Source organism: Rhinolophus ferrumequinum, chromosome 6 (genome assembly GCF_004115265.2).
Source record: "Rhinolophus ferrumequinum isolate MPI-CBG mRhiFer1 chromosome 6, mRhiFer1_v1.p, whole genome shotgun sequence".
NCBI lineage: Eukaryota > Metazoa > Chordata > Mammalia > Chiroptera > Rhinolophidae > Rhinolophus > Rhinolophus ferrumequinum.
In genome coordinates, this window is record NC_046289.1 from 11,431,583 (window position 1) to 11,451,613 (window position 20,031).

At 42.4% G+C, this 20,031-nt stretch overlaps 1 protein-coding gene across 7 annotated transcripts in view; it reads left to right on the forward strand.

Annotated features, from left to right (window-relative positions):
• Positions 1–20,031, forward strand: part of TTC7B (tetratricopeptide repeat domain 7B) — a 240,122-nt gene that overhangs the window by 80,461 nt on the left and 139,630 nt on the right. For all 7 annotated transcript variants that reach the window (XM_033108190.1, XM_033108192.1, XM_033108194.1 and 4 more), the window contains 2 exons: positions 11,736–11,814; positions 17,036–17,208. In XM_033108190.1, coding sequence (XP_032964081.1) covers positions 11,736–11,814; positions 17,036–17,208 — 252 coding nt within the window. The remainder of the gene's footprint in view (positions 1–11,735; positions 11,815–17,035; positions 17,209–20,031) is intronic.

Consider the following 20,031-nt stretch of genomic DNA (forward strand, 5'->3'; position numbering starts at 1 on the left):
GTGGACCCATTCAGAGTGAATTTACATTGGCTGTTCTTGTTTCTGAGCGTAGGTCATGCTTCCCTATTTCTTTGCATGTCTCATAACTGATATAGTACAACCATAAATTAAAAAACAGGAGGAGAATGCTGATAACATGTGCAGAAGAGAAGTTTTTCATTTTTTGGTAATCATGATGATGGTGGTGTTATTAGTATTGCTGTTCTGAAGCATTTTGTGTAACGTAGAATAAAGTAGATGAATACTTGTGAAACGTTCTAATTCTATTATCCCCTGGTCCTTGAGAACCAAGATTCTCGGTGTGGACGAAAGGTGAAATAGATTTAAGATAGAAGAAATCAAGGAAAAACTCTGTAGTCCTGAACTTGAATGATTGAATCGGAAATATCAATATGAAATCATGAGGTATCTGAGTGTGTGTCTATATATGTATATGTGTGTATATGTACACATATATACATGTATATGTGAGTGTATGTGCATGTGTGTGTGTGTGTGAGAGAGAGAGAGAGAGAGAGAGAGAGAGAGAGAGAGAGAGAGAAGGGGGGAGGGGAGGGGAGGGGAGGGGAGGGGGAAAGAAGGGAGAGGAGAGGAGAGGAAAAGAGTGGAGGGCATGGGAGGGAGGTCTGCCTTAGTGACTGACCCAGTAGCTGTGAATATTTCTTGCCTAGATTGTGAGCTTAAAGTATCATTTTCCAGTAAAAGAAACCTCATTCCAGTTCTGGGATAGGAAATAAATAAGATGAGCCTGGAACACCTTTACTACCCGATTGCAAGGACACTACCCAGATTTATTGGGTCAGGTTAAAAGCATTCAGGCCAAATGTGGGACAATTTGAATTTCAAGAAGGATAAAAATTGCAACAGACTCATCAACTATGGTTAAATTCATGAGTTCTAATTCAGTACCTAGCAAAGTAAATAAAAAGAAAGACCCAAACATTTATCCTACTTTTACTATGTGAACTGGAAAACCAAATATGAGATAAAAAGGAAACACCTCCCTATAAAATTATTCCAGTGAATAAATGAACATGTAGAAAAGAATTCGAATGTCACCATTTTGTAAACTCTCAGTGAATTAATGTATCTAACTATTGAGCATCAAGGGCTGCTAACATCCAAAAAAGAGTGACAACCAGACGCGATGTGCCTCCTGATAGAAGAGTATGCGTGCCACTGACAAAGTCTTGCAAAGGGATGAATCTGAATTGGTCACACCTCGAAATCCAGCTGCCAGTTGCAAGAAATACAGAGAACAAAGGAATGTATCTCATTGTCCCACGACTGTGCAGATTTCCGTCCCATGGGAAACTCTACAGGTCAAGCAGTTTAGGTTCTTTAACAGGTAAATTGTAAGGAAAAGAAAGAGGTCGGAAGAGAACCCATAAGAGAGATTTTAAAGACTCATCAAGTAAGAAAAAAAAGTGGCAAGACTAAACTGTGTGTAGGGATACATACCGGAGTGATGACGCCATAGGAAATGGAGTGAAGCAGTAGCTGTAAAGTCAGGTAGCAGGTACCTTTGGATGGAGGTGGGGGCCTGTTAATTGGAATGGGGTGAATGACAGTGGTCGTTTTTGTTTGTTTGTTTGTTTTTTGGTAGTAGTTACAAAGATGTTTGCCTTATAATGATTCCCTAAGCGATATATTTGTTTTATATGGCTTTCTGTATCTATATTTTATACTATACAGAGGTTAAAAAGGAATGGGACGGGGGAAATGAAAGGTAGGCTAGAACAATGCCCAGCAGAGGGCAGAGGAGGGGTCCCTGCATTGGGAATCGAGGGGCCAGGGTTCTAGTCCTGCCCCACTACTCACTCACGGAGCTGTTGGGCAGGCCTCTCCCTTTCCCTCCCTGGGACTCAGTTTCCCTCTCTGTCAGTTGAAGATAATGAAGTCCAGCCTGCCCCACTATTGGTGGGAGAACCATCTGGAGCAATGGGCTGGGAGATGGCATGTTCGTGTCATGTCAGACGATGATGGTGATGGCTAGCACCTACTGAGCGCTGGCTGTTACTCTCCTGTGAGGAGCAGGTGTGCAGCTGGGTCTTCTCCTGCCCTAGCGTGTGAGGACCCCGTCTCTGTCCTGAGGAGCCGAAAGCCTCGCGGGCTTTCTTGATAAGAAAGTAAAATAACTTTTAATTATCTTGTTAGTGGTTTATTAGTAAATGTCAGCTCTTCTGGATGGCTGAGAGGGGCTTTAAAATAGCTTATTCCCCTGAACAAATTAAATATTCTCCCCACAGATCACACTTTCCCTGCCAATGTGCTTAGAAAAGCTTTTTTTCTATAGATGGTGCCAAGGTTCAGTTGAGCTCACCTTAGAGTGAGTAGTTGTGAATTTTGACGGGGAAGGACCAAATAAATAAGGCATTATATGATGAAAGAATTTAACGTGGGCGCTTGTCGTAGTGACTGGTGGACAGACCCATTTCTGCATTGTCATCATTTTGTCCCTGTTAGTCCCTTTGCCTGACACTGTCTTACTTCAGCGTTTCCACTGTGTCGCTTCGACCACTCAACAGAAATTCTGCTGTCCCTCCCTTTGTCATCCACCCTCACTGGGAAGGGCCATGAATCCCGTCCCTTTAGAACCCAGTGTGTCCAGGTAGAAGCTTCATCTGTCCGTTGCTGCTCCCAACCTTTCTTGCTTCTTTCCTGCCTCTGTGATGCTTATGTGTCATGGGAGTTAGTGACAGTTCCCAGTTTGTTTGTGGGCTTTTGCATGACAGGAGTCATCTTCAGCTTTTCTGAGCACGGGAATCAGATTGGGCCTGGGTTCAAATCCCAGCTCTTCTGTTTGTGGGCTGTGTGATGATCGCGTGCATGTTACATAATTTCTCTGAGCCTTTGTTTCCTCATGTGTAAAACTACAGAAGCTGCTAAGTAAATACTTGTTAGTTGAGAAGAAAATTTTGACATAAAATATAGTAGAAACCAATTCTGATTTTGCACTGTTTTCTGCTAAACCAAAGGTATATGAACATATTAGTGGCTGCTTTTGGCTTTTACCCAATAAATGTGTATCTGTGGACTGGAGGGCCAGATGGTGGGTGGTGGGAGGTAGCAGGTGGTTGGGGAATGGGACGATTCACATGATGTTGGGTGCTGGGCCAGGAGCCTTACAGGTGCCCTCTTATCCAGGCATTGGGTGTCGGCATTAGCCCCATTTTATGAGAAAATAAGCACAGAGTCGTGAGCCCAGCACCTGGTGTTCCCCCTTTTGCCATATTTCCAGGGTCTCACATTCCATTCTCCCTTCCTTTTCTTCCTGTCATGATCACTCTCAGCCTTTGCTCTTTTCTATCCCCAACTTATTAGCCTTTCCCAGGCCCAAGCAAGTTGGGGCATGACTCTCGAGAATACGTGAAAATCCCGCACAGCACCATGCTGCCTCAAACCGAGCAAAACTGCCTTGTTTCCCCAAGAGCAACACTGGAGGCTTTTATTTACCAACTTAGTGGCACAGCCTCTTCTTTCCCTATTGAGTGTATGTGGCCCGGGTTTGAACAAGACACCTTAGGCAGGCCTGGGGCCTGGGCACCCTCACAGGTGCTGCCACGTCCCGCCCTCTCACAGCCTCTCTCCACCCACGCCTGCCGCCTGCTTGCCTCCTGAAGCTTTTCGGACCAGTGACCCCTGTACACTTAAAGGTCTTTTTGTGTTCTTTATGAAACTGAGTCCCTTGGAATTTTTCTCAGTAGTTATAGCTTTTGAAATATTGTCCCCAGAGGTTGTTTTGGAAATGTCATTCCCCTGTTTTCTGCTAATTGAAATGGAAGTGAACATTGCACTCTTATCCTTGCACTTAACTTTCAGCTCAAGTACTGTGTCCTCCCCTGGATGTCCTTTCTGCCTTTCTCTCTCTCCACAGCGCAGTTGGCTGCCTGAACAGGGTAGTCAGAAGTCCTTTTACCGATGTGACTTTGCTGCTTAGACTTGATGAATGTTTGAAGTTGTATTGTTAGCGAACCATTTCTACCTCCTAGACTATCTTCCTCGTACTTTATTATTGACTTTAAAAAGGAATAATAAATTTTCCTGGTGCTCGTCAGTGTTCCATGTAATTGTATCCCTTCCTATAAAGCACGTCATTTGGAGCCCCGGCCACTCCTGCTCTCCTCATGTTAAATTTGCCTATCTCCCAGTTCCAGCTGGATCTTCGGTGGCAGTAAATGATGTTGGTGCTTAGCTCTTCTCTTGTCAGCGTTGTATTACACTCTTATAAAACTCTAGTGGGTGGGGGGAGCGGCTGGGGTTAGCTCAGTTGGTTAGAGCGAGGTGCTTTTAACAACAAGGTTGCCGGTTCAATCCCCGCATGGGCCACTGTGAGCTGCACCCTCCACAACTAGATTGAAAGAACTATGATGGGTCCTGGAAAAATACACTTAAAATAGATAAAAGTTCAAAAACAAAAACCAAACAAATAAAAACCTCTAGTGGTTCAACAACCCAGACCACCAATTTGAGGCACTAAACCACCTGCAGTGGCTCAGCCACCTAAGTTCATATTTTTGAGTTTGGAAAGACCCTTGTCAATGGATTCAGAACAATGTCCAAATGTTTGCTGTATGGACTGAGGTAGAACAAGAAGGATTCCAGTGCCAACACCCTCAGTTCCTCTACTTCTTCTGTGTTGTATTTGTCCCTGCCCCTCCCCTAGTGGCCTTCGGGGGAGACTCTGCACTCCAGCACTCGTAGGAGATGTCACCTTTGCTTCCTGGGACAGTGACCACAGAGCCCCAGAGAAGGAGCTTTTCTCCATCCTCATCTGACCTCAGTTATCCTTTGTCATTGAGGACACGGTAGGCTTTCAATACATAGTGGAGTGAATGAATGGATCCAACTGGGGAGTACCTTTTTTATTCTTCAAAATTAAATGACTCCAAAGAAGTAAAACAGACTTTCACGTTCTACACATTGACTGGAAGGTAGATTCCAGAATCCCAAAACCATTTTGAGCAATGGCCGGGTTTTGAGGATAATAGAAATACTACTGGTGAACACTGGAAAACTGCTTACTACATCTATTAATTCCTTTAATTTTTGCAGCCAGTCTGTGAGGTGGGTACGTTTATTACCACCATTTTACAGAGTGAGGAAACTGAGGTACGGGCGTTTTCCCAAGATCAACAACTAGTGAGTGGCAAAGCTTCGATTTGAGCCCGTACAGTCTGGCTCCAGAGTCCCTGTTCCATTCTGTGTCTCTAAGTCTAAGTATGTAGATAAGGACGTGGGTCTCCAGGTGACTACTTTGAAGAGCAGCCCTGATATGTTAGGAGCTGGTTTGTTTGTTATAAGTGTTCTCAGGTTGAGGAGTTCAGCTCTGTGTTAGATACTGTTTGTCCTCTAGGATTCAGTGGAGCGTCGTTACACTACAAGTTCACGAGGAAGCACGTTTGTTGGCTGGCTCTCTGTTGCATCCCCTGTGTCCAGTAGGCCTTCAACGTACATTTTTTGAATGGGATTGGTAGCCTTTGCTCGATTCCCAGAGGTGGTGGGGGGGAAGGACATGACACGGGGCCAGCCAGTCATTGTGTCTGTGTTTCCTCAGAGACTCAGGGGTTGGGGGCGCGGAAGGAACAGCTAGCAGGCTGGGTTGTTCCTTTGCCGGAGTTGTCCTCTCGTCACAGTTGTGCAGCTTTCCTCTGTAGGCCTTGCGCGCGCCATGTTGGAAGGAGCTGTCCCATGTCCCCGTTGCGGCTCCAGGAGGCTCGCTGTGCCCTGTGTGCCTTATGCCCCCGCCTCCCGGTCCCCAGTGCCTGCTCAGCGTGCTGCCTGCCGCCGGGCCAGCTGACCAAAATGCCTGATTCACTCTGCTTTTGTCACGAGGAAGCCTCCGTTGCTGAGGTAGTCAAAAAAATGTTGTTAAGCCTAGTACAACTCTCATTAGGTTTGAAATGAGACTTGGGAAGCTTCGCCTGCCTGTTCACCTCCCAGCGTGGATGGTTGTCACACCCTCCGTCACTAAATCTAGGCTGCAGCTGGCTCGCTCCGTTGATCAGAGAGAGTCCTTTGCTAACGAGGCCAAGGTTGTGGGTTTGATCCCTGGCCCCAGACTGCAGCAGCCATCTGTCTTCACAAATGCATGTCACTGGATACGAGGCGAGGAGTGTGCATAGAGGGAACAGAAGCTGGAATCCATTCTGGGAAAAAGCAGCTCCCTGACAGCCGGCCAGAAGTGTCCTTTCGGACTGTGAAGGATGTATTTTTCTTCTTCCACTTTCCAGCTCTGGATATCTGGTTTTGATTTCAGACTTTACTAAGTAGATACTACGAACAGTTATACAAATGAAGGAGAAGCAGTGCCCCAGCCTGAGAGCTAAGAGAAAGTGACCTAGAGGTGCATGCTCTGTTTCTGTTTTTCTAGTGTTCTAAGAGTTGACAGTGTCCAGAATGACAGTGGGCGTATCTCATGAGGGAAGAAGTATGTGCATTAGTCGTCCCCTTTGCAATCAAGAAAATTCTTTTCAACAAGGAGGATGGGAAAGGGATTTCAGAATATAAGATTTTGCTCACTCTTTTCTTTGGTGGGGGAGTGGTGGTGGGTGCACAGCTTACTAAGTGTCGCTGGGTGTCTGGTTGGCTCTGTGAGACAGTTGGAAAAGGAGAGGTGGGTACCAAGAGAGTGTGTGTTCTCAAGATGATCACAGTGTGGTGGGCAGACAGACATAAATACAAATAAAAATCAGTGTGTCAAATGCAGTCAATGCTCAAAACAGGTGCAGATCCTGGGAGCACCCAGGATCAGTGCCTTTGCCTTCTTGGAGAAGCCAGGGAAAGGTTCCCGAGGGTAACCTTTGACCTGGGTCTGGAAGGATGACCAGAAGATCCTCCGGACACCTCAGACAGAGAGCAGCACGTGTAAAGGCATATGGGCAGCAAAGTTTCCCTGAAATGTATGGCAGGCTTTTGAAAATCTCAAAATCCTCATTATCTATGCAGCTGTCTAGAAGCTGCCAAGCCAGGCTTGCCCAGGGATGTCACTTGGTACAGATGTGGCACTGCTCCCCCAGGCAGCCATGCGACAATGCCACCAATTGCCTATGAGATGTGTTCTGTTTAAGAGAGTGCTTTGAAGTGTTGCCTGCTCGTCCATGTGCAGTGAGAAAGCAGGGGACAAGAAACAGCTAGAAAACGTGTCCCCTTGTCGTCTTGGCTCATTTGGTTCATCGTAATTCTGAATTTCATTCATTCAGTAAGTATTTTCTGAGCATTTTCTGTATGCCAGGCTCTGTTTGAGGGGCTTGGGATATGTCAGTGAGCAAAACAATGATCTAGGTCCGCAAGATGCTTCCGCTTAGTTTCTTATGGGGGATGTGAAGCCATCTAAGCACCTGGAGGCAGGGATGGTGGCCCTTGTTCGCCAGTTGTACCTCAGGGGCGAGCCTAGGACCTGACACCTAATAGAGCTCAATAATTGTTGAAATAACATACTGCTTAAGAGCTTCTGGAGTACTAATTGGTAAGAAAGAACATGGAAAAAGCCAAACAAAGTGATCTAGTGTGTTGACTTGTTCTGGAATTAATCTTTAGTTATAAAGTTCTCAACCACAGAGAAGGAAAAAAATATTAAACATACTCTAGCAAGGGCACCTTTCCCTTATTATCCAGGAATTTGACATCCAGTATAAAAAGTATTTTATTCACATCGGAGCTTTGAGTTTGCATGACAATGAAAGTTGATATTGAATTTAAGTGTATTGGTGGCCTGGGCCAAACTCTGAGGTCAGAAGATAATTTGGAAGGACAAGTGAAGGGGAATTGTATTTCCCCATTGTACTCCCAAGAAATGAAAAGAGAAATAACACAACATATTGAACTTGCTGTTGAAGTAGCCACCCATCATGAGGTGACGTGGTTCTCAAATCTTTGAGTTTCCCCAGCCTTGGTTTTCCATTTTGATTTTGATTTTTGGAGCTCTGGCTTCCCTCCCATACACATTTCCCCCCTGGGTTTGATCATACAGCGGCCCAGGTGACAAGTGTGAAGGAGCTGAGAATGTGGTTCAGAGTTACAGAACAGAACAGGATAAAGCCAGGCGAATGTAAATTTCAGACACCAGCTTTCAAAAGTGCTGCTGCAGGGCCCAAGGGGAGAAGAGGGAGGCCATGTGCTGGCAAGCCAGTGCCCTCCCTGGGTGTCTGTAGGAAGCCATACTTCTGCAGTGACCTAAGGGCAAGCAGACAAGACCTGGAAGGAGGGGATTCAGAAGGAGGAGGATGAAACGAGATAGAAAAGGAAGAGAAGAGAAAAATGAAAGTAGGTCAAGGGAGGAGTAGAATGTGTCTCCGTGAGAAGTGAGTGGGCTTTCCTGCCAGAGACAGAGCAGTAGGGTGCCTGGGTTTAATCCCGAGCTAGGCTGTGCAACACTGGCCTGAGCTCTCCCTACTGGGCGGGGCACGGGCAATGATGCTGGAACGTGAAAGCGGGCTTTGGCCTGCTTGTCAGGCTGAGCAACCAGCTGGTGCTCGAGGTCCTTGCAGACCCTTTCTCCTTGGTAATAGCTGAGCTGTGTGGGAACTGTTCCAAGTGGAGGGAAATGCACCCAGCTCAGGAAGCTTGCCGAAGCAAGGTACAGGAGGTGAACCCCCAAGTTCTGACAGCTCGCCAAGGTACCCGCTGCTCAAATGTTGGCAGGAACATTCATTCTGAGAGTAGTTTACCATAATGAATTCTGACATCATTGCACTCTCCGTCAAGGGTGTTGAAATGGAATAAGTGACTAATGTCAGGGGTCTGTGGAAACCCTCAAAACCAGGGACGTTCATTGGCTCTGGCTCGCTTCTCTTCATTTTGAGTGGAGTTTTTTAGCAGTAATTCCTACTAGATATTTATTGGATCTCAGCATTTTAAGAATAAGCTAATAGTTCAGAGACATAAAAGCAATCGTGTGACTTTTGTTTACTTCTCTCAAATTGGGTTATTTCATAGCAGTTAGAATGTAATTCTTGCAAGTTAATTTCCTTTTTTTGTTCCTTTTCTGTCATAATTATTCATCTAGATTAAATAATATTTTTCTGCTGTTAACAGTGAAAGTGATTGGTTGAATAAAATTATGTGACTGAAAAATGTAGGCATCAATGAGAATTATGTTTTTGCATTTGATATACTTTTTCCTTTTCTAATATTTAAAATGTGCAGTCTTTCACCTCCAGCTCCCCTCCTTCCTGCTGTCAGACTGACCTGTGGTTGGACCACCAGCTTCATGGTTGTCCGATGGTGCCACACTTATTTGACGTAGCACAGCCCCAGGCCTACTGAGACATTCTTGGTTACCGTGGAGTCTTTGTTTGCAAGTGGGATTCTTCCCCGTTTGTGGAAGAATTTTATTCTGAATCCTAAGCTCTCTCCAGAAATAAACTAGAAACAGTTTGAGAAAAACTTGTATCTGCTTCCAAAGCAACATCGGGGCTTTAGGAATATGCCCTCACTTGCTGCTGCTGGTTTTGCCTTATCATGCGTGTGACATCCCTTCCGTCCGAGAGACTTCCTCCAGTTCTCCACCAGAGGGCCCGGGTGCTGCACGGCAGAAACCATCCGGTGCCTCACAGGGGAGGGAATTTCTCTATCCATCGTTTCTCTGGTAAGGCAGCCGAGCCATTACCCTCGGACACCGGAGTGCTTCATCTGGGCCAACAGGATTTTCTTTCCAACTCTGAACCGGTTCCTAGGAGTAGCTCATTAGCTGTGATCACTGGAACGCAGGAAATTTGTATTGTGTGTATATATATTAAGTAATTTGCATATTAATGATTTAAAAAAATGTAGACCTGAGCTCTTGTATTCATATTTTGTTCTTTCTTCAAGAGCTGCACTTCAGTCTGAAAACTTACATTTCTTTAGCCCAGGAAGGCGATCGAGTAGGGTAGAAAGCTCTTGGCTCGCTCTCTTGCTAGGTTTGTGAACCACAGCAAACCATTTCACTTCTGTGTCATAGTGATCATTTATAGTTAGAATATTCTGTGCTTCCGTAACTGCATAAGTGTCTCATTCTTCAAGGAGGAGGGCACAGGGACATTCTGGATGATCAATTCCTACCTCGTAGCCTTCCCTGAGTAATCATACTTAGATTTGATACTGCCTATTCAAGGCCTAATTTCCACCCTGGTAAACAGCCCTCTAAACCTCCGTCTCCACTTACGTTGTCTCAATCCCACCCCCACTTCACACAGTTCAAAATGCCATTCCTTTGGTACGTAGTAGGAGTTTAGTCTGTGATTCTGGAATAAGATTAGACTACTGTGTCCTACCCATCCCTTTTTCAGCCGTAACTGTTTCCTTCCCTCCCATGTTACTTAAGAGAACCCCACGTCACTCCAAAGCAAATGTACTTTGTTGCCTGCGAACACAGATCCCATAAAAATAAATGAAGAGGAAAGCAAAGTAGATTGCATGTCCCAGGGCCTATTACCTAATTTTTATTCACGTCTCTGTTAGATTGCCTTTAGCGTCGCTTGGCGTCCCGAGCTCAAGCTTCCCTTTTTATGCCACCATAAAGCTTCTGATCTGATATCATCTGATATGTGTGGGTAAGAGGAATATGAGAGTATTTATGTATCTCTGCCAATAAACCACTATCTTCAAGTTCTGGGGCTGTTCTTGTGAATGAGAGTCCTGGGATGTCACGTAGGTATAAGATACGAATTAATAGTCCTTGTGAGTGCTTGTAACGTACAGAACCCACATTCAGTTTGATTTAATACCTTTGTGCAATTTAAAATGTCATCCAAGAAGAGAGCCAAATACCTAGAGCTTCTGCCACAGCCTGCAGGGCTGGCTGACAAGTTTGCACCGGCTGACCTGCTCTGCGGCTTTTTGGAAAGACGAGATGTGTTCTAATGAGCAGGTTATAAATATCACCGAGTTATGTCATAGGTGGTAGCAGAGCTCAATGTGAAAGGACCGGCTGGGAAGTGCTCCCAGCTGAACAGGCCAGGCACAGCTCTCGGAGAGGACGAGTGGGGCCTGGATATATCGACCAGGATGTTACTAAAGAATTATTTGTCCCTTAATAAAATGTGTCACCAAACATGTCTCTGTGAGGTGTGTGGGGGAATGAGATGAGATGTGTTCTGATTACAGTCAGGCAGCTCCAGGTTCCATATTCATATGCTCCCTTGCAAGAAGGGGCTTTTGACCCTTTGCTGCTTTTGTCAAAAAAGAAAGTGGAAGGGGGCGGGGTGGCTTGATGGATTTCCTGGACAGTGATTTATGTTCTCAAAGATGCAGAGTGGTTGCTTGGTGGAACCCCTCATTTTTCATTCCTTTTATCTTTGTCTTGCCCATGAAATTGCAACTTATAAGAAGCCTGTACCCACATTGCATGCAGTGCCTTGTTGATATTCCTATGCCCCTTTTACCACCAACCTTTTAAATGAAAAGATAGATTTCAGTACCGCTCAACAGAGCAGGAAAACTACTGAGCCATTATAAGGTTGGAGGTAGACTCTTGCAAGGTAGTTTGCTTTTGTTTGTTTGTCTGGCATCAGAACTGATTTTCCGACTTTTATTTTCTTGAGAAAATTTGATTGTGGAAACACAGAAAAACATCAATCCAGGTCAAAATTTTCAGAGTTGAACAAAGATGGACAGATATGTTCAGAATAATTGTTTGCTTAACATCTAGACAACAGCTTTTATGTAGACAAAATGCATTGAAATATGTGTATAAAATATTTAATATTAATACACACCAGATGGAAACCCTGTCAAATTCTGTATGCACACAGGAACTTGACAAGAGGAGTTGGGAGATTTAGAGAGCTCCTCAGAGCAGTTGAAACGAGAACAACTCAAAACCTGCGAATGGTAAGTGTGATTAACGACTTGATTGAAGCCCAAAGGGCCCTTCATGTGTTTGCTCTCTCTCATATATAATACTTTACTGAGATACAGTTTATGTACCATGCAATTTACCCACTTATAGTCATTCGTTTTTAGTACATTCACAGAATTATTCAGCCATCACTAATATTTAATTTCAGAACATTTTCATCACTCCAGAAACTCCACACCCACTAGTTGTTCCTTTTCCCCAGAAACTGCCGATCATTCATTTACTTTCTGTTTCTACAGGTTTGCCTACTTTGGACATTTCATATAAATTTAGTCATATAATACGTGGTCTCTTTGTGACTGGCTTCCTTCACTTCAGCATAATGTTTCAAGGTTCATCCATGTTGTAGCCTGTATTAGTACTTCTTTCCTTTTCATTACCAATAATGATATTCCATTGTACAGATACACCACATTTTATTTATCCATTCATCAGTTGATGGATATTTGGGTTGTTTCCACTTTTTGGCTATTATGTATAATGCTGCTATGAACAATCTTATGCAAGTTCTTGTGTGGATATACGTGTTCGTCTTTCTTAGTTATATCCCTAGGAGTAGAATTGCTGGATCCATGATAACTATTTTTAACACTTAAAAGAATTGCTGGACTCTTTTCCAAAGTGGTCACACCATTTCACATTCCCACCAGAAGTTCTGAGGGTTCCAATTTTTCCATATCCATGACAACACTTATTATTATCCATCGTTTTAGCTGTAGCCTTCCTACGGGGTGTGAAGTGTCGTCTCATTGTAGTCTGGATCTACGTTACCTGATGGCTAATAATGTTGGGCATCTTTTCAATTGCTTATTGGTAGTGCTGTCTCTTGAAGCATAAGAAATGCATCCTGTAAGACAGGTGGAATGGAAGCCCTCCCAGATGGCAGTGTGGTGAAAGGGTTGTTTGTACGCCTGTAATTCATACCAAAACCCAGACAGAGCAAAGCAGATTAGACCCTGAGGAGTACCTAGTTGTCTGACTAATTGTATCGGTGATAAAATTTAGAAGAGAAATATAAAAGCTCGTTAAATAAACTGGTTGATCAGCAGCTTGGCTTTCCTGTTGACTTGAATTTTCTCTCATCCTTTCAATCCTTTCACTTTCATGCCTGGCGAGGCTCCTTAATTGCACCTCCACAGCTCTCCTTTCAGAGCCATAAGCGTTGAGTATTTGGGTGCAGGCCTGGGGCTCGCTGGTAGCAACCCCATGTAAGACGACAGTTTCTTTTCTCATCCATGTTGCTCTCCTCCTTGAAATGCTGTGGGAGAGTATTCAGTTGGGCAAGACTGATAGATTCCTGTCACGGGAAATGAGGCAGTATCTTTTGGTGTCTCCAGAGTTTTAGGTGCAAACATACAACTGACGGGGACAGATGGCTAAGCCATAGGCTTGCCTAGAATTATGGCAGGGGGTTAGGGGGTGAGAGAAGATGAACAACTTCACATACACACCCCACCAAGAACCCACTTGGTCTTCAGTCTTTATTAGATATCAGTGTGATTTATAGGTGCCTTGAGAAATTCAAGCAAAACGTTTTGATTTGTAGACATCTTTAAGAAAAAAACCCTGCAAAACAGGGATAAAAGTTGTTGCCAAATGTCCTTTCTCTCAAATCAATCTACTCCCAACGTTCCATAAAACTTCTCAACTGGTCAGTACGAACAGCTTCATCCAAGATTTAGAAGCACATTAAAAATAACTATTATATTGGCAAATGTTCTTATAATTGTTTTAAAAGCACATTTAAAAAGCCAACCTTTCAAAATTGCTTAAATGTGAAGCATTTGTTCATATTATTATTGACTCTTAAAAATATAAACATATTGATTCATTAAGGAAATGAATGAATGGCTTTTCCTCATTAAAAGGAACAAGTGCATTGAGTGTACTGTTGGAATCTGATGCTGCTTACTTCAGTTATTTTTCAGAATTAGAGCATTATAAGGTTTATGATTTTTAAATCAACGTATTTGAACTTATAAAAATCCTGTGACGTAGGATTCTGAATAGCGATACGTTAGGAAGGAAGAGAGTTCTTAGATTTTTTTTCCTTTTTTCTGAGAAGTGCAGTGAAAGGCTTCTAAAGAAAGTCTGGGTAGACTGGAGCTGCCCCTGGATGTTTTCAGCTGTTAACTGGTCAGTGTTTACACGAGGGGAGTCACTTCCCACTTTATGTTGTACTGAGGTTCAAGTTGACTTTTGGTCTTGCTTGATCATCATCAAGTGACCTAAGTTAAACTGTTTCTAATTCCTTGAGCGCTGAACCAAAGGTGTGCATCAGAATTCTTGGAGAAGCCTTGAACAAATACCCATCCCTATGCCTGACGCAGCAGTGCCAGCCGAGGTGGTCTGGGGCAGGGCCTGAGAATCTTCTTTTCTGGTTTCCACAGTGATTCTTTGCCACCCTAGTTGAGAATTGCCTGGTATCTTTTTTTATACTGGACATCAGAAAGCTTTTCAAGCTAATGCCATTCACAATCCAGTGTTTCCATCAGCCTTAATAACTACATGGTTCTTTTCAGATTAACTGTTAATTGTAAATTTGTGATATACCGATGAGATGGAAAAAATTGCCTTGTAAAACTCAGTCTGGTGTGAGACCATAGCAGAAAAGGATTTAAAAGTACATTTATAGCAACCCCGCTCTTAAATAAATACCCTTGAGAACTGAAAGCAGGTGTTCAAACATTCAAACAAAAACTTGTATACGAATGTTCACAGCAGCACTATTCACAGCAGCTAAAACATGGAAACAACCCAAGTGCGTATCAGCTGGTGACTGGATAAGCAAAGTGTGGTCCATCCACACAATGGGATATTATAAAAAGAAATTAAGTACTGATTCATACTGCAACATGGATGAACCTTGAAAACATTTTGCTAAGTGAAAGAAGCCAGACACAAAAAGACCATACATTTCATGATTCCATTGATAGGAAATACCCAAAGTAGACAAATCTATAGACGCAAAAAGCAGATTAGTGGCTCCCAGAGTCTGGAAGGAGGAGGAATGGAGAGTGACTGTTGAAGAGGTATGGGTTTTCTTTGGAGATAATAAAAATGTCCTGGAGCTAGGGAGTGGTGGTGGTTACACAACACTGTGAATGTACTAAATGCCATTGGATTATACACTTCAAATGGTTAAAATGGTGAACTTTATGTTATGTAAATTTTTACCACAATTTAAAAAATACTTTTTTTTTTGAGATACAAAAAAAGTGCATTTCATGACCAAGTTTGTATATAAACGTTCAAGTCTTCTTTCAGGCCCATTTTCCTCCCTTCCTTCCTTTAATTCAGAAGTTATATGACTGTTACCTACAGTTCTTAAACCTTTAAACTGCAAGCTAAATAGAACCTTAGTATAAAAAATAAAAGGTATAGATTTTGGTGAGCTTGCTGATAATTTCTCATAATCTGTTCTGAACTTCATTTGAGTTTTCAACGAGCACAACCAAATATCCTTTCTAATCAGTAGGGCACCGATGAGGTGATGACTTTATAACATGCAATCACATGAAAACCTCATTTTAAAAGTCTGTCTGATAGGTTAATACCCTGCGGGAAAATGAGATCTAGCATGAGCTGTCTAGTGGTGGACAAGTCAATTGTTTAGGGCAGAAATTTTTATAATTTTAGAATCCCTTCCTGGCAGCTCTATCCAGAAAATGAAGTTCCTTGTTCATTTTTTTTTCCTTTAACGTTTTTTTTTCCCTCAGCTATAGTGAATGGAGGTAATTTTTGTCAGTTGACGCTTCTAGCAGAAGTCATTAGCTTATATGACTGCAGTGAGATCAAAATGAAACTATAACAGAACGTTTAAGAAAACAGTTCAGGAACTGTTTAGGTCCTGGAAATTGTGTTCTTATGAGATCTTTACAGATGGCTCAGCTGGGGATGATAGAAGTGATTTAATTTCACATTTTTGTAGACATTTAAAGCCAATGGGTCTTACTTGAGAATAATCAAGAAAATTTGCCTTTACCCAGTGATTATCAGAAACCACTAAGCTAGTGATTTGGTTGCATTTAAGTTTCCTTGTGGTGTTTTAAGAGATTGCACATGGATGAACGCCTAGAAAAGTTCTCTTCTGGAACATATTTATTTTAAAAAGGCTCTTTCTCAGGGAAGATCAGCATTCTTTGTCTGCACCTTGCAAAGAGTGCTAAAACCTGTGGGAAAACCTGCTGGTTGAAGTTTTATTTTGCCACCTCTGGCTCACTGTGGGGTAGCCTGGTCCACCCTGTCGCGCAGTACGACTGTTTTCAGAGAGATTTTTTTATTTCTTTTATCTTTTTTTTTTAACCTCCTCTCTTCTTTGTCACTGGAAGATTCTGAGGTACATGAACTGATATGCATCCGTCAACAAAATACTTCTGAGTAGATGCCACACGCCGTTCCCCTCATCCATCATACATGGTGCCGTCCTGGGCAGTGGAGTACACAGAGTTTGGGGAAGCATAGTGACCGGCTTTTAACCTAGGAGGACGAGGTCCAGCTATCCCTGGGTTTTCACACCGAGAAAAGGGATGCCTGTTCAGCTTTGAAAAAAGGTCTTTCTTGAGCAGTAGCCAGAGTCCCTACTTGGCCTTCTCCATTGTACAGACCAGGGGAGCTTTCCGGCCGAAAGCCCAGGGTACCCGAGGATCGGGCTCCCAGGTGCTGAGTCCCACAGTGGGGCCACGGGGGACTGGCCCTTGGCGCTCAAAGAAGGAAGACATTCTAAAAATCTATAGTGGACATCATCGATGAAGAGATTTTTTTCAGGGATAACATCATCTAGGCTGAGTGCTGGCTTTTTGCCAAGTTTGGGCTTTAGCAGGCATCAGTTGGGAGGTGATATTTGCAGTTCACCTGTTATTTGTAAGGGCTTTTGGAAAAGAGTTTAACTAAAATTTCAGTTGTTTTAGATATAAAAAACATGTTTAGTGTTCCAGTGTGCAACAGAAGCAGGTGGCATTTGAAGGGTATGAATGTGTTTAAAAAAAATTATTCAAATATCTTAGTGTCTTCTTTTTTGTCATCAACAGATATAATATCATCAACAATTTTAAATTATGAGTCTTGGAATAGTGCCAAGCACAAAGTGATGACTGAAAAATATTTATTAAATGAGTGAATGAGTAAATGGATGAATGAGTGAATGATACAAAATAGATCCATGGCTATGCCTTTGCTCCTTTGTGTTTCCAGACAATAGCGAGGCAGTTGGCGGAAATCTTGTTGAGGGGTATGTGTGAACAGAGCTACTGGAACCCTCTGGAGGACCCACCATGTCAGTCACCTCTGGACGATCCCCTCCGGAAAGGAGCCAACACAAAAACCTACACCCTCACTCGGAAAGCCCGCGTCTACTCAGGAGAGAAGTATGGGAGTTGATGTCCTCATTTGTACGTTAGGGGATGGGAGGGAAACTTTGGGAAAATTCAAGGCTGAGTAGAAATTCAAGGGTCGATTTTCCACTGAAAGAGAACCAGGTGAACAAGTCTCATTTACCAACTTAATGGAGATACCTCATTACTTCTCACACTTTTAGCAAATGTCTTTGTACCAGTGAGGACATTTTACACAGGAAAATGCTCTCATTTCAGCCATCACTATTGATTGGTCTTTGGGATTCTCATTCCATTTATTAGAAGAACCACAGCGTTATAAAGCAATCAGCGACAAAGCTATTTGTAAACCAGAGTTAACCTTTCATTTCTTCAATTCCTTGACCCTTTTCTTTAAAAATTTGTTTGAAACTGAATTAATTTTAAAGAGAATTAAATAATTTGCAAATGATTCTAAGGTGATGCCTCTTTAGAACTTCTTAATTTTTTAAAGTTTTAAATTTGGGACTTGATCACCTGTGAGGAAAATGGGCTAGTGAACCACTTAGTCTCTGCATGGGTCTTCCCCAGGTCAGGGGAAGGAGGAGATAGGAGGGAGAGAGACCATAACACGGGTGACGAGACAGGAACGATCCTTAACTCATTCTTAATTCCTCCCCTCAGAGCCTTCACTTCCCACCTTTGCCTGTTCTTACAAGGACACGGCATGATAGCTTTTCAGAATCTCTGTATAAAGAAAAGGGGATCACGTATGAATAAATATGGAAACCCTCTCTGGTTGTTGTCAAATTGTAAAAATGGCTGAGAGACTGCAGGCTGTTGCTTCCGAGGCCCTAGAAAAAGCACTGATAGACCTGGGGTGACTGGATACGTACTACCTGTGTGGCTTCTGAAAACGTTTGTTGCATTGTCAAAGGGGACATCATTTCTCAAGGCGGCCACCCCTTATTCCTCTTAAGGTGACCTTGGCATCTTTCTCCTTCATCATCTTGTTCAGTTTGCATTTCTTGTGTGGATTCAGACAAGGGAGCATATTCTTAACTTTTCCCCTCTGCTTATTTTAATTTAGTGTCCATCCTCCTTTTTCATGGCCTTGTTGAGCCATGAGTTTGCTTAATTCACAGCCTATGTTTACTCCTTAGTCCTTACCTGGATTCTAGAACATCTGTTCTAGTAATTGCCAAACTCTCAATTTGAAAATGCCGACCCCCTCCTTATGAACTATTTAGAAGCAGATTTGGGCTCATTTTTAAGTGATATTCATATGTTAAAAATAGACCCTATTTATTTATTTTTTCTGCTTTAGGTGCTTCTTAATAGATATTATATAAGATGCCAAATATATTGAAGAACTCAGTTCTTGCTCTCTCTCCCAATCAAGGTGGACACATGGCTGGAGCTCTGTGTCTGTCTGGGTGCTAGTCCACCGTGGCCACACTCCTGGAAGGCGATCAAACTCACGGTGCTGACCCCTTCTCCTGTATTTCTCGAACCACTCAGTCTTTGTCACTCCTCTGACACCAGCTTTCCTATCTGCCCCAGGAGAATTACGGAGGCAACATGCAGATCTAGAAAATGTGGTTACTAGTCAAAGGGAGCATTCCCTTACCAGGACTCGTTACCGAGTCACAAGTTTCATTTCACACAGATACACACAATTGATTTTTTTAACCGTTTTTTTTGAGATGTAATTCACGTACTACACAATTCACTCATTTAAAGTATACAATTCAGTGGTTTTTAATACAGCCACATAGTTGTACGTCCATTGCCACAATCAACTTTAGACCATTTTCATTACCCCCAAAACAAACCCAGCACCCCTGAGCTGTTACCCTACTCCCATCCCTTACATTTTCATATGAATTTTAGGGTCAGTTTATTCATTTCTGGGGAAAAAAAGACCAGTGGGATTTTGAAAGGAATCGCATTGAATCTGTAGATCATTTTGAGTAGTGTTGCCATCTTAACAATATTAAGTCTTCTGAGCCATGAACATTTAGTTAGGTTTTCTTTAATTGCTTTCAACAATTTGTAGTTTTCAGGGTATAAGATTTGCACTTCTTTTGTTAAACTTATTCCTAAGAGGTTTTTTTGGTGTGTGTGTGTGTGTGTTATTATTTTTGATGCTATTATAAATAGAATTGTTTTCTTTGTTGCATTTTTGGGTTGTTCATTGCAAGTATAGAGAAATACAATTGATTTTCTTTATTGATTTTGTATACCGCAATCTTGGTGAATGTTATTCTAATAGTTTTTATATTCCTTAGGATTTTCTATATACAAGGTCATGTCATCTACAAATAGAGATTTGTTTTATTTTATTTTTTTCTTTCTAACCAGGATGGCTTTTAGTTCATTTTCTTCCCTAGTTGCTCTGGCTGGAACCTCCAGTACAGTGTTGAATAGAAGTAACAAGAGTGGGCATCCTTGTCTTTTTCCTGATCTTAGGTGGAGAAAAGCATCCAGCCTTTCACCATTAAGTACGATGTTAGCTCTGGGGTTTTACAGATGCCTTTTGTCAGGTTGAGGAAGTTCTTTCTATTACTAGTTTGAGTATTTTTATCATGAAAGGGTGTTTAATTTTGTCAAATGCTTTTTCTTCATCTATTGAGATGATCATGTGGGTTTTGTTCTTTATTCTCTTGATATGATATGTTACATTAATTGATTTTTCAGATGTTAAGCCAACTTTGTATTTCTGGGTAAATCCTACTGGTCATGGTGTATAAGCCTTCTTATTTATTGGTGGGCTTGATTTGCTAGTATTTCATTGAGGATTTTAGCATCAGTAGTCATAAAACATACTGAGCTGTAGTTTTCTTTTTTTGTGATGTCTTTTTCCAGTTTTGGTAT